At 44.8% G+C, this 15,320-nt stretch overlaps 1 protein-coding gene across 2 annotated transcripts in view; it reads left to right on the top strand.

The window, feature by feature from the left end:
- The first annotated feature begins 6,673 nt into the window (after positions 1-6,673).
- FAM204A (family with sequence similarity 204 member A) overlaps positions 6,674-15,320 on the top strand; it is a 28,171-nt gene continuing 19,524 nt past the window's right edge. The window contains exons 1-5 of one of the 2 annotated variants that reach the window (XM_065407571.1): positions 6,674-6,711; positions 8,797-9,072; positions 12,624-12,714; positions 13,347-13,383; positions 14,746-14,845. In XM_065407571.1, the coding sequence (XP_065263643.1) occupies positions 8,812-9,072; positions 12,624-12,714; positions 13,347-13,383; positions 14,746-14,845 (489 nt within the window). In that variant the 5' untranslated portion in view covers positions 6,674-6,711; positions 8,797-8,811. Of the gene's footprint in view, positions 6,712-6,768; positions 6,842-8,796; positions 9,073-12,623; positions 12,715-13,346; positions 13,384-14,745; positions 14,846-15,320 lie in introns of those variants that run through there. The other variant, XM_065407572.1, reaches the window with a different exon arrangement.

The raw sequence follows: 15,320 nt of genomic DNA, 5'->3' as shown, positions 1-15,320 counted from the left end.
TCCGCAAAGAATGAAGGCTTGATTCTGAACAGCTCAGTTGCAGAGTGCTCTGAGAATAAGCACAAGTGACAAAGTGACTATCAGAACAAAGTGCATAAGTAAACCTGATCCTCAATTATACAGACCCCTACTAAGAGGCCACAAAAGTTACTCTTGCCAAGTAGTGAGAGTAAGTGCTTCTTCTTAGTGTATGCGCAACGTGCCTCAAGTGGCACATGACCAGAATTTATCACCGAATTTGGTCTGCTGGTTAGAGTTGCCAGGTGTCCGGTTTTCGACTGGAATGCCCGGTCAAAAAGGGACCCTGGCAGCTCCAGTCAGCACTGCCGACCAGGTCGTTAAAAGTCTGGTCAACGGTGCTGCAGGACTAAGGAAGGCTAGTCCTTATCTGTCCTGGCACCACGCTGCGCCCCGGAAGTGGCCAGCAGGTCTGGCTCCTAGGCAGGGGGCAATGGAGCTCCATGTGCTGCCCCTGCCCCAAGCACCGGCTCCACACTCCCATTGACTGCGAACCAGTGGGAGCTGGGGGGGCAGTGCCTGTGTGCGATTGCAGCGCATGGAGCCTCCTGACCCCCTTGCCTAGGAGCTGGACCTGCTGGCTATTTCTGGAGCGCAGTGTGGAGCCAGGACAGGCAGGGAGCCTGCCTTAGCCCTGCTGCGCCACTGACCGGGAGCTGCCCGAGGTAAGCCCGTGCCCAACCCCCTGCCCCAGCCCAGAGTCCCCTCCCACACCCTGAAGCCCTCATCCCCAGCCCCACCCCAGAGCCTGCACCCCCAACCCAGATCCCATACCTCCTCCTGCATCCCTACCCCCTGCCTCAACCCGCAGCCCCCTCCCACATGCCTAATCCCTCAGCCTCACCCCACAGCCGGGAGCCCCCTCCTCCACCCCAAACCCCTCATCCCCAGCCCCACCCCAGAGCCTGCACCCACAGCCGGAGCCCTCACCCACTCCCACACCCCAACCCCCTCCCCAAGCCCAGTGAAAGTGAGTGAGAGTGGGGGAGAGCGAGCCACCAAGGGAAGGGGGAGTGTAGAGTGGGGGCAGTGCCTTGGGGAAGGGGCGGGACTGGGGTGTTTGGTTTTGTGCGATTAGAAAGTTAGCAACCGTACCACTGGTTGGATCATTCGCTTCTCTGGCCCAGGCTGGGTGCTGACGGGGAGCGCGACGTGAACGCTGATCCATGCTCCCTAAGGGCTAAAAGCACATAGCAAAGCATCTCATGCTGTATGCTGAGGATTATATTTAAGTGCATGTTTTCCCAGAATGCCTGTTCTCTGTTATATCACCCATTTTTTTGCCCTAAGTCTTTGAGAAGATGGGAGCAGGCATGCAAAGGGATTTAGACTGACTTGCTTTTGTTCAGTGCAAAAGACAGTGTCTAGTGCATAATTTAATTGCAACCACATGTAATCTTGGCGCACACTTGTGCTGGAGGGCAACAACCTTGTGTTCACTACCACACACTATGGGCCTAATCCAAAACTCTCTGAAAACCATGGGAGTCTTTCCATTGATTTCTACAGGCTTTGGACCAGGACCCACGCAAGGGCTTGCAGGATCAAAGCCTTACTATCAGTGCTGTAGAGAGGACTCACATTACAAGACATCATTACTATTAGAAAATATATTATCCAATATTTACTCTCATGTGCTGCCCTAGATAATGTTCTTGTGAGATTTCCATTTATTGTCCCTATGAAGTTTCGTAGGGTCTTTGTTTAGCAAGAAATGAATTTTGTTTCTTATATGGCTCCGTATGTGAAAAAACCTGTAATCCCTTTTCACAGCTTTTAAATGCCTATTTGAGTGTAATTATTTTAAAGAATTAATAAAAAGTTTTTAAAAAGCTGTGTATATAGAAAAAGGGCAGAAAAAAATTAGAAGTCATTTCACTGACTTTGCATCTTAATATCAAACTACTATTCCTTTTCACAGTATTTTATTGTATTAAAACATAATCATGTTAGAAAATTTCCCATTAGGTCAACAAAAATGAATACAAGGTAAATACTATATTCTCACAATGATTGTAATCTACTAATACAGTAGGGTCTCTTCACAATACGTTTAAACAAAAATTCAGTTCTTGATTATTTCAGTTTATTTCCAAAATACTGTCTACAAAGGAGAAAATGTACTGTTTTCATATTTGTGAAAAGTTTCTTAGGTCCATTCCCCATTTCCTATTGTCAACAACAACAGCTAGTAATATGTAATTTATATTATACATACACCTTTTTTGTATATATAATTAGCTATCTTTTGTGGAAATAAGTGTATATGTGATCAATCAGGAACATTTACTTCCATACAACTCTACGCACCTTTTGTAAAACAATCGAAACAACCTGGCTATATCTTTGTGACCACAAAAATATTTCTCTGCAAATGGACTTTCTATGAATTTTTCAAGTAATTTACAAAAATGATATTGCCCCAATGCTAATAAACCCTCTTATCATGTTACTACTGTTTCGAGCAAATGTTTAAGAAAAGAGTGTGACAGTTATTGCTGTCCCATGCAGGATCCTTGGGGACCATATTATATTGGGTTTGGTTGTCACCATGGGCCACAGACTGTGTGCAGCTACTGCAGGAAGGGTTGCCACAGCTCCTCCAGGAACTAAGAATAGTGGGGGGTGATTAAGGTGAATCACTCAGGTTGTAAACACCTTCAGAGAGGTACCACCCACTACGCACGCAGCCCGTCAGGGTAATCTGCTAGCGGGCCGCAAGAGAGTGTTTACATTGACCGTCCGCAGGCATGGTCGCCCGCAGCTCCCAGTGGCCATGGTTCGCTGTTCCCGGCCAATGGGAGCTGCGGGAAGCAGTGCGGGCAACAGAGCTGGTATGCCATTCCACCTATGTTATATTTGAAGCAACACAAATGGCATTTTGAACTACAAACTGGACATCTATATGAATAATCCATCCTGGTAGGGTGTAGGGATGTAAATAGGATTTTAAAATGGTAACCTTTTAACTGATTAAAATTCTATTGGTTAAACGGTTAACCATTAAGGAGTTCATATAGGCGGGGAATTAAGGGTGGTGTATGGGAGGTGCTGCAGCACCCCCACATTTTATGCAGAGATCTGCTGCCTCTACGCACCCGGGGTCCCAGCATACCGGCCGCCAGCCCTGGGACCCGGGACGCCACGGCCGCCGGCCCAGCACCCAGCACTCCACTGCAGCCCCGCGCCCAGGGTCCTGTCTGCCAGTATGGCAGCCCCGGGACTCCGCTGCCGCTGGCCCAGCACCCGGGGTCCCCTCTGCCAGCCCGGGTGCAGGGCTCTTCTGCCTCCCTGGACCCAGCATCCCAGCCACAGCACTCCGCGGCCACCAGCCCCGGGACTCCACTGCTGCCCCGTGCCCGGGGTCCCGGGACCCAGGCGTGGGGGGCAGAAGGGTTTAATCGTTAATCGAAACCTATAAGAATGTGCTTATCTGTTAACCGGTTAACCAGTTACACTTTTACATCCAAAAGCAGAGTATGCAGTGGAGCAACAGCAGTCATATCCTCTTCTCAAGCAGTCAAATAGAAGTTGTGAGACCATTTTAAGCCATCAAAATCATAGTGTGGACTAATGTACGGTGGTGCCAAATTACAAATATTTTATATTACACTAGAATATATAGCTGAGTAATCCAACAAAGACTGTCCAACAAGAAAGATGGATTCCTCAGGCTGCTGTCATAAACTAGTTTGACTTTATAAAATAAAGCCAATGATCCTGTCTCCTGTACATGTTTTTTGTATTTATCAGTACAGTTTCTTATATGATGAATCTCATATTAATGTTATTACATAGTAGTATTTTCTTCGATGGAAAGAATAATCCCTTATTTATGACATTATTAAACGATCATAACTGGTCCTAAGAGTAACACTGCATCTGAAAATATCACCACCAGCAGGTAAGGAAAACAAAGGGAACAAAGATAAAGAGAAGTTGCCGTGACACCTGCAAATTTAAATGAGGGGCCTGAAATGACTGAAATTATGCATTATGCAGCACATTGCGATTGCTCTAGACCTTCCTTCTGCAGTTCATTAGATTAATTTTTCAAACAATAGCATCAAAAAATTGTTTAGACTACAGTTTAATTACTGGTGTTTTAGTAGTTTTATGTTCCATGGGAATCTCACAGGCATTCATAAAAGGCATTGTTTGGCAGGTCTCCAGGACAGGAATTTAAGTGACAAAGGAAGTTAGATCAGTTGACTAAAAGGAAATAAATCAGATGACTTGAACATTTGGTTGACAAGGACTAGAAAACTGGTAGGAGAGAAAATACCAGAGGAACTGGAATCTGTAGCAAGTTTTGGACAAAAACATCAGCCCCCTTTGATTTTAAAGTACAGATAGGTATAAACAGGCATACAATAGCAGTATTAATGTGGCATGGTTGTGCTCCCTGCCCTTTCTTCCCATATCAGAAGAAGGGCAGAAATAACTTGCAGGACATATGAAGCAGCCAAGAAGGGAAGCATTCTGCAATAATCCTCTTGTAACTCTAACAGTCAATGACCTGTGGAACATAAATTTTGCAGGTTTGGGGAGGGTAAAGGATGGGTAATAGCTGGAATAAGGTGCAGTAGTTGCAATCTGCCTCGCTATGGCTTTCCCCTTGCAAGTATGTGTAAAAGGTGGCCTTAATTTGTTCCAGTGAGATGAAGGTATATTTAGAGCTGGCCTGAATTTTGGCTTCCTTATTTGTAGATAGAATTAATTTTCAACCACAAAATGAATTGCAGATATAAATCTAAGTAGCCGATTTATGGCTGCAATTAGTGCAACTATTCAGACTTGTACCTGAAACTGAATTGTGGGTACAAAAGTGGGGACACTTTGGGGATTGGTCCTGCTTTGAGCAGGGGGTTGGACTAGATGACCTCCTGAGGTCCCTTCCAACCCTGATAGTCTATGACACTAATTCTGCAGATACAAATTGTGCTGAGAAATGAGAGGCTATCCCTCAGAAAACTTACCCCTAAAATGTCAATTTCACTGGATGTTAGGAACCTAAATACCTTTTGGGATCTGCCCTCACTACAGCGATTCCTACCTCATAAGTCAATTTGATATCAAGTGTGCAACCGTCCAATCTGTAGAAAATGTTGCTTCCAAATCTTCTCATGTCACTTCAACCACATTACCTTTCCATCTTTTAGTCACAGTGTTCTAACAGTGATGCCAGCCTCAATATCCCTTTTATCTCTTCCTCCTTCTTTGCCTTCTCCCATGCTGCTCTCTTCACAGGAAATACCTTGCCTGAACCTCTTCACCAAGTCATATTCAAATCCCTCCTGAACACCCACTTCTGCTGTCACCCATGAAAACTAAAGAGTAAGAAAAAGTTAAAATAAAGTGTAACAGAACTTTCCAAGCAAGTATGTGCCTTAGTGAATACCATGTGCAGTCATGTATCTTTTATTATTTACCTTTCAAACATCTGGCAGACTCAGTTTCCTGGATCAGAATCCTAGATTTCCTCCTCAGAAAAGATCACGTCTACAGATTTTTTCGGAGCTAGCTAGGGAAAACTGAGGCTCTGACCTGCAACTTGTTCTGTGCAGAACATATTGCAGGATTAGGGCCTAAATTCTTTGAGATTTCCTCTTTCTGCATGATTTGTTTATGGTGGCTGCTTCTTGATGTTTTAAAAGGATTTTTTTTTTCAGCCTTGAGAAGTAAAGTACAATTCCTTTGAGATGATTAGGCAAATGTTTCCTAGTGGAAATATTTGAATATTTTGATATTGTGCAATTTTAATTAATGGAAAGACACCTAGAGTTTGGGATGGATGCTTTTTTAATGTTTGTCTACAGTAACCAAGATCCCTGGGATGTTTTTGCCTGGAGCGACAGTCATGACTCTGACTGAGTCCATTTTACAAGGCATTAAAACATCCCGAAACCCCTCCAGGAGTGATGCAGGCAGTGATGCTGATAACTTCACAACACAAATCTCCCCATAATGTACCCACTGTGCTCGCTGGTAACACACCTCCCTATTACTTCCCTAGAGCAGAGAAGTGTCCCAATTATTAGGGTGCTTTGTAGCAGGGATCTTGGGGGGGGGGGCAATATTGTGCAAGCTGGACACTTGTCATCCGAAGGGAGTCTTTAATCTTAGTCCAGCCCATGCTTTGCTGCACCTTGGGCTACCCACATTTGCCCCCCTTGCCTGTCAATTGCCCTTCTCTCCAAATCTTCCCATGTCATGTTGAGGTAGAGCACAAGGGATCCCCCAAATGAGGGAGCCTCTCCCTAGCCCTAAAGTGAGGGTATCACTCATCTCCTCTCCCTATAATACGAACTTTCCAAATGAGCAGCCTCTCATCTCCCAGTCGCACCCTGACCCCAGCTGCGAGGGGGTGTCTGTCTTCCCCCCAAATGGGAGCCTCTCTCCTCCAAGGCGCCCCCCAGTGCCTCAGACCCAACCCTTCCTAGCAATGGTGGAGAGACCCGACCCCCCCCGCCGAGGATGGAATCTCCCTCCTCTCCCTCCCCGAAGATGGGGCCGGCCTCTCGCTGCTTGTAGCTCAGCCCAGCCAAAACCAGGCCCAAGCCGGTTGGCATGGAGACCACGGCGAGCGGAGGGAGGCGGGGCGGGCCAGCAGCAAAGCAGCCGCTGATTGGCTGGGGGAAAGGTACCCAATAGCAGGGTAAGATGTTAATGAATCTTCAAGATGGCGGCGAGGTAAACACGGCGGGTGGGTGGCTCCCGCGGTGGCTGCCGGTGCCTGAGGGGCAGCAGGGAGCCGGTGCTGGGGGAGGGAGCGTCAGTTCATTGCATACGGGCGGCACCTGGCGGAGGAGGGAGTCCGGAGGTGCACCGCGGGGGTAGCTAGGGGTGGGGGCCGCTGGCTGAGGAGCAGGGTAATGGGGGGGGGGGTGCTGGGTGAAGGGGCGGGATGGCGGTAGTGGGAGGATGCTGGGGGGCAGGGGGTGGGGGTTGCTGGGTGAGGAGCCGGGTGGCGGTAGTGGAGGGGTGCTGGGGGGGCAGTGGGTGGGGGTTGCTGGGTGAGGAGCGGGGCAGTGGTAGCCGTCAGAGAGGGCTGGGTTGGTAGTTGGGGGAGGGGCAGGGGGTGTCTTTGCATTCCGGGAGGGTGGAGGTTTTAAGAGGTGGGGGGAGGAGGGAAGGGCACTTTGGGGGAGGGATGGGGTAGTGGGCCGTGGAGGGGAAAGGGACAGGAGAAGGGTGGAGCTGGTTTTGTCTTTGGGTGGGCAGAGCAGGTTAGGTAGGTGGGGAGGGTAGGGCAGGGCTTGGACTTCATGTTGGTCCTGGATGTGAGGTTCATGGTTGCATATCAAAGTGGTAGGACACTGTGACACGTGGTAAATGTCAAGAGGTTCTGGTTGAACCTGTAAACTTCTCCTAAAACCCCACCTAGCATGAGCCCTCTTTTGCTTCTGGAGGGGAACCTGCCTTAAAAGAATCCAAAAAAAAGGAGGCCTCTCTCCCTCTTTTCCTACTTACCTCTTCCAAAGTAAGCCTGATTTGGACTGTAAATCAAATCCAAACAACTTTTGAGAGTGCGGGCTGGGTGGTGCTGTCCCAGGTAGCAGTTGCAGGAGGAAATGAGCATGAGAATAATAAGCTTGTCATACTCTTCATTGAGAGACACTATAGGGGAATCATGTTAACTTGTACCTATAAATATCTACTTAAGTTGGGGTTTGGCTTTTTAAAAAAGTTACTAAGTCATACCATCGTTGGATTCAAAAGAAAACAGCACAATGTTATATTTTTCAGTCCGATTCAGTTCTGACATAAGCTGCACAAATGTTGCCAAATTGTGTTAAAAGGCAAATAAATCAATCACACCCATAGGTATCTTAGAAGTAGGTAACATCTGCCTAGGATCGCCTGTGCACTTGCTGCCTTTGGGTATTGATCCTTTGTGGCCATTTGTCAGAATTGTCCATTTCTGATCAAATAGCAGGTGGCTTCTTTCTTTCTCCCATCTGTCATGGTCAGGCAGTTTTTTTTTCCTCTTTCCTTTTTTTTTTTTCCCCCAGACCAAGTCTCTCCATTGGGAGGAAGTCACTTAATTAGTTTTAAGATAAATTTGAAATTGTCTGATGCAGATTTTGCTCTAAGTTATACTAGTGTAAATCTAAAATAACTCTATTATAGTCAAGATTTACAGTGGTGCAGCAAAATAGAATCTGGTCTTGTACCACTCATGATTTACGTTTTTGTGTTGCATAATTCAGTGCACACAGGACCAAATTTTCAAAAGTGTGTGTGCAAAACCAAACAAGCACTTTTAGAGACACTTGACTTACAGTTCCAGGGTACACACAAATCTGACTGTACACACTTCAATAGCATCTAGCCCTTAATGTGTGTCTCCCAAGTGTTTTTTTAAATACTCATTCATGCACTTTCACAACCCTTTGATAATTGTGTTCTCTAGATTCAGGCAGTATGACTTACTGCATTTAAAAACAAAATCTCGAGTTACAATTTTTCTATCCTTTATATTAAAAACTCAGTTTTAAAATTCTAGGAGAGCAAAAGGACCATTGTGTAAACTGTCCTCTCTACAAGTGTTAAGACATTCTGCATTAATTCTAATAAGCTTGTCTAAACCACTTAAAACATCTAATGGAAGAAAGATTATTTTTTGCTTTTTCCTCTTGTCAAGAGCATTTAAAATATTTGTAATGCCCTATTTCATTATTTCTAATTCTCTGCATCCACAGAGAAAATAGAAGCTGGGTAAATTCATATGAAGTGTATGTCTTCACAAAGATTTTTTTTGCTGTTTTGCTCTAGTTTTTAGACTGAAAGATGTGGAGTGGGCTGTTGCCTCCTGGTGTGAATGAAAGTGATGTTGACTTGAGTTCTGATGATGGAGACCCAGCGGATGGCCCTATATCTTGCTCCATGGAAGATAAAGGAGATGAGGATGTCAAAGGAGTTCAGGTTTCTGATTTTCAGACAAATAGACCTGAGAGTATCATTGAAAGTAAATCCATTCCTATAGCAGTGGCAGATGGAGAAAATGAATGTCAAGAATGCCCTTCTGGAGTTTCTTTAAAAATGTGGAATGTGGGTATTATTAGTTGTCTTCAAATGACCAGTGCAAAAGTATATCATGTTCAGTGTTGTGTGGCTAATTTTTATTTAAGTGAAGGGGCATACAATGTGTAGGATAAAATAAAGCAATTTGAATAAAATGTAGACTGCCATGACCCATTGGAACCAATTTTAACCTAACAAGCTGCTAAGAGGAATTTTTTTAATGTAAATTTTACTTTTGCTTTCTTTACAGACTTAAAGCCCAGGGGAGAAAAATAACACTGCGCTACAGCCAAAATGCTTCTGAAATAAATGTAGTCAAACTTTACTAATTCTGGGTCACTGAGAACGAAAATGATGCTTAAAATTGTTGATTGGCTCTAGTTTTCGAGATATGCTATTGGGTCAGTATATACGACCCTTGACTTGGGAATGGCGGAGGATAAGTGAGTTGTAAAGGGAAGGGATCTCAATTTAAACCAGAAATGACTAAAATACATCTTTGACTGGATCTATGAATAAATCTATGACTGGGTTTGGACAGTACTTGCTTTTTAGGCAAAACAATGAATGATGCAATCTGAAGCTGGTATTGCATCATACATGATATGAATTGCATCATGTTATTCCTAGAAGTCCTGGATGATGCAATCATAACGAAGCTTACATCACTCTGCTGAACAAATTGCCCTATATCAGCTCTAGAAATCATACAGTGTCGTGCTCTCTTATTTGTCAGTGTTTGATTTTGCAAAGGGACACATTTCTGTTTAGCCAAAGTGAGCAGAGATGCCTCGTACTTGTGTGAACGGTGCAGATAACTTCTGCTATGTTTGTGGTGAAGTGACTTTTGCATCACAAAAGCGCAGTATAACCACTATGGTTAAGAAAGCCTATCACCTTTATTTTGGCTGCAAAATTGGAGATCAGGACAAGAGGTGGGCCCCACACATATGCTGCAACACTTGTGCAACAAATCTTCGCCAGTGGTTGAACAGGAAAAGGAAATCTATGCCTTTTGCAGTGCCAATGATTTGGAGAGAGCCAACAGATCATACCAGCAATTGTTACTTCTGCATGGTGCCTCCAGTTGGGAAAGGTGTGTCAAAGAAGAAAAAGTGGACTGTGCATTATCCAAACATTCCATCAGCTATACGCCCAGTACCCCACGGAGAAGGACTGCCGGTTCCTGATGCACCAGAATCATTCTCACTTGAGTCAGACGAGAAAGAGGAAGAGGATGAAACTTCTGGTCCTGAACCATCAATGTCACAGGACCCACATTTTCTCCCATCCTCCTCCTCTGAACCACACCTCATAACACAAGGTGAACTGAATGACCTTGTCAGGGATTTGGAACTACCCAAGAGTAAGGCAGAGCTTTTGGGCTCCAGACTACAGCAGTGGAATCTCCTGGCAGGTGATGTTAGGGTTTCCATGTTCCGTGACCATCAAAAGGATCTTGTCCCATTCTTCTTCATGGAAGGTGATCTTGTAGCCTGCAACAACATCGATCGTGTGATAGCAGCCCTCAACATCGTTCACGATCCAGATGAGTGGAGATTGATTCATCGAAGACGAGACTTAAAGCTGTTTTACTGCATAATGGCAATGTTTTGCCATCAATTCCAGTTGGTCATGCAGTCCATATGAAGGAAACCTATGACAACATGAAACAACTTTTGAGGTGCATAAACTATGACCAACATCAGTGGCAGCTTTGTGGCGATTTGAAGATTGTTGCTCTCTTGCTTGGTCTGCAGACTGGATACACAAAGTACTGCTGTTTTCTCTGCGAATGGGATAGTCGTGCACGAGATTCCCACTACATCAAGAAAGATTGGCCACTCCGACAGTCATTGGAGCCTGGGAGGAAAAGTGTTCAGCATCCACCACTTGTTGAATCAAGGAAGATTTTGTTACCACCCTTACACATCAAGCTGGGTCTGATGAAGAACTTTGTCAAGGCCATTGACAAAACACAAGCAGCTTTCAAGTACCTCCGTGGAAAATTTCCAAGGTTAAGTGAAGCTAAGATAAAGGAAGGTGTCTTTGTTGGTCCTCAGATTCGTGAACTTCTTCGAGATGATGCATTTGACCATGCACTGCGTGGCAAGGAAAAGACGGCCTGGAAAGCCTTTCAGTTAGTGGCAATAAATTTTCTCGGAAACAACAAGGCAGACAACTACAGGTTGTTGGTGGAAAACCTCCTCAAGGCATACAAAAGCCTTGGTTGCAACATGTCACTAAAGATACATTTTTTGCACTCTCATCTAGATTTTTTTCCACCGAACTGTGGAGCAGTGAGTGACGAGCATGGCGAGCGATTTCACCAGGACATTGCAACAATGGAGAAACGCTATTAGGGCAAATGGAGCCCATCAATGCTTGCAGACTATTGCTGGACAGTGACAAGAGATGCTCCATTTAATGAATACAAGAGACAAGTCAAGAAGCGCCGAGTAGACGCTGAATAGGACTAAACTATGTACATAATAGTTTTTTGCCTTTTGTTTCATAATAAATTTTATTTATATAACCCTTTTGCTGATTTTTAAAGTGTTACATAAACAGGACAGGTGAAATATTATCATGTAAAGCAACCATAAACACATGAGAAGACCTAGGTTTACAATTTATGATTAAAACTCTACTATCTACACAATATACATAGACATAAAATGTAAAAACTTAAATATCTTAGAAACAGTAGCCAATCAGTTGTTTTAATTGTCATATTTGAATTCAGCACATCAAAATACATAATAAATAGCACATTTTATCTCTGAAGCAGACGACTTCTCAAAAATTGTAGACCAGTGTAATATAGCACAACCACTGCTTCTTACAAAGTTTTCTGTTCACTTCAGGGTCTGAGCACCTGAACTTCTTTTCAACTGGCTTCTGTATTGTTAAAGATTTGTAATTCCGCATATTATCCAATCTCCTGAATATTTAAGATGTACTCAACAAAAAATTGTGTCCTTCAATTTCATGTAAGCCCTGCCATTCAGTATGAAGTTGGGTTACAAAACCTTAACCATTTTCTTTGATCTGAACATGTTTCATATGGGGAAAGAAAAGATTGGAGAATTCATACTTATGAGCTGACCAGTCTACACTGATATTTCACAGTAGGCCTCTAATTCTGAATAAGGATTGCAAAAAACTAGTCGCTCATCTCTCTCCGTAGCCTAGATAGCCAGTTATGTAAGAGGTCTGCTTCCAGTCTTCCTTGGACATTCACCCATTATCTAAACTGACCTCAGAGGACTTTATGAACATGCTCACTGTTGCACCCTTAATGTGTTTCAAGTTAGTTGTGTACCTTATAATGAAGATTGGGATGCAATTCTGAAGAATCATGGGGACTAAAAGAAGGGGTGGGGGCAGAAAGTCAGATAATATTAAGTGGTATGAAGATCAGAGTCTGTTGTGTGTAACCTTTGCAACTTAGTACCAGCAGAATTGAACATGCACTATATAAGAACCTTTGTATAGTAAGAATTAGAATTTTGGGTAATGTTTTCAGTACACTTTTTGACTTAAAAAAATTCTGAGTTTGCTTTTTCCTCTTGTAGAAATTTCAGGAGCTGCAGAAGAAAAACTTGGAAATGAAAGTCCAAACAAATCAGGGAAACGGGAGGAAAAAGAGAAAACGTTACAGAAAAGGTATTTCATTTAACTATAGAATTAATACCAAATGCATTTTTGATTTACTAAAGTGAGTTGGAAAAAACTATTTTTTCAAGAATTAAAGTGAAAGACCAGGCTGGAGGGCACCATTGATGCCAGCGTTCTGTGCCTGTGAACTAGAGACTTTTGTTGTGTGACTATTATGGAAACGGTATAGATTTATATTTGTGCCACTTGCAAGGAAATTCAACTTGTAAACATTCTTCAATTAATGTTGATTTATCAGGATTACCAGTTAGCTAAAATTTATTTCAGTAATCCAATGACTCACTCTTGCTTTAGCTTTCTAAATACAATTCTCTATTAACAGATACTGTATAAAATTCTTATTATGAAAACCCTTACTACTGAGCATAATCCTGTTGCTTTAAAAACATTTTAGAAAGTAGGCACTATGGCACCAGTCCTGCTAATGGGGTCTGCCTAAATGGGGTTCCATTAACTTCATGGAACTCGGGGGGGGGGGGGGTCTCTTGGTACCTCAGGCCTTAAAGATTACTTAGTAATAACCTACACATTAATCTTGAACTAGTCTCTTTTAATGATTTGTACCAGACATTTGTGAATGTCTTTAAAATGCATTTGATTTCCTAATTTTTTCTTTTCAGAAAAACTGAAAAAGAGCATAAAAGAAGTGATTGAAAGGTATAAAGTCAATATAATTATCTGAAGTGTGTTTGTAAAGGGACATTGCCAGTAAGAATGAGTACAAAACTTGACTAACCTTAGGGCCACATACTATCTTTGGATATCTGTAAGCAGTTTCCAAGTCAGTCAGAGTCTCGGGCAGTCAATGGCCGAATTTGACCCTTAAAATTATTTGATGGGGAAATTTCTTGATTTAACAAAAATTGACTTGGGTAGAAATTAAAATAGGAGAGGAGGGACTTAATTTATTATTACTTAACCCATAGTTATGACAACTTGCCAGGGCCGGCTCCAGGCACCAGGCAACCAAGCTGGTGCTTGGGGCGGCACCTGGAAGGGGGCGGCGCGGCGCTCGGGCCGCCGGGGAGAGCGGGACCACAGCCGGTCTCGCCGCCCTCCCCCCGCGCTCTGGCCGCCCTCCCCCCCACGCCCTCCCCCCGGCTGCCGGGGGAGAGCGGCGAGCCCCTGCTGGGGCTCGCCGCCCTGCGCTCTGGCCGCCGGGGGGAGAGCCGAGCCCCCGCCGGGGCTCGCCGCCCTGCGCTCTGGCCGCCGGGGGGAGAGCCGAGCCCCAGCCGGGGGGAGAGCCGAGCCCCAGCCGGGGCTCGCCGCCCTCTCGCCGCCCTGCCCCCGGCGCTCTGGCCGCCGGGGGGAGAGCCGAGCCCCCGCCGGGGCTCGCCGCCCTGCCCCCGCCGGGGCTCGCCGCCGGGGGGGGGGGGAGAGCCGAGCCCCCCCCGCCGGGGCTCGCCGCCCTCCTCCCATGGCTCCGGCCGCCCTCCCCTCCGGCGCCCTGCCCCCGGCCGCCGGGGGGAGAGCGGAGCCCCCGCTGGGGCTCGCCGCCCTCCCCCCCGTGCCCTGCCCCCGGCCGCCGGGGGGGAGAGCGGAGCCCCCGCCGGGGCTCGCCACCCTCACCCCGGGGCTCCGGCCGCCCTCCCGCCCCCGGGCTCCGCCCCCCCCCCCCCCGCGGGGGGGGGGGCGGCCGGAGGCTTTTTTGCCTGGGGCGGCAAAAAAGCCAGAGCCGGCCCTGCAACTTGCCCTCAATTGCACTACTTGTATGTGTAGTTACATGCGAAGTTAACTGCAGGGTTGGGGCCTTACATGATTCAAGTACAGATATTGTGAAGTAAACAAAAGGAGCTGTTAATTTTGTTGCCATTAGAAAGTTGAGTAGGGGGTAACTTTTACCAAATGGGGGAACAAAAGATTCTTTTTTTTTTCTTCTGGCTTTTAAAAGGTTATTACAAACAATGGAGAGTTTAAAAATACATAGCTGATAATGTTAACTGCTATTCATATTTTAACTGAATAATCAGTTTAATTTACTCTGTGCTTAGTACCAAGCTGTGTTTGTCTGTTTTTCAGTCAGCAGTCTTCAAATGAAGGTCAATGGAAGGAACTCTCACAATACTTTGGAATTAATGATAGGTTTGAATCTCTTGTGAGCAACAGGGCTGCCCAAAAGGTGATTGCTATTCATAGTTTCTTAGAAGTGTGATGACAATGATATATTATGACAAAACTAAAATCCAGCTATAACTGAAATAAGAATAAGCAAAAAAGTTGGTTGAAGGTGAGTAAATAATCATAGATTTCTATTAGAGAGAGAATTCTATGTAACACTTGTAATATGATCATCTAGTTAGACAGCACACGCAATTTATAGATATTACTTATATTGAAGAATTGCTACACTTTCTGTTGATACAATATCCCTCGGTATCTCCTCCTATTTCTCTCTTTTTTTTTTTTTTTTTCCCCTCTTTCTCTGTGATATACATAGAGATAAGTTCACATCTGATTTGGCTAGGGTGAATTTCTTTTAATTTTAAAATACTTCAGCTGATACTTTTAATTGAAAACAATGGAATTGTCTTGAGGTACAGGCGTTAGTTATCTAAAAGTGATACTTCATCAGAAGTAGTCTTGGATTATTAAAA

This window comes from Emys orbicularis, chromosome 7 (assembly GCF_028017835.1).
Source record: "Emys orbicularis isolate rEmyOrb1 chromosome 7, rEmyOrb1.hap1, whole genome shotgun sequence".
NCBI classification, from domain to species: Eukaryota; Metazoa; Chordata; order Testudines; family Emydidae; genus Emys; species Emys orbicularis.
The sequence above is the reverse complement of the archived record's forward strand: the minus strand, read 5'-3'. Positions and strand labels throughout refer to the sequence as shown.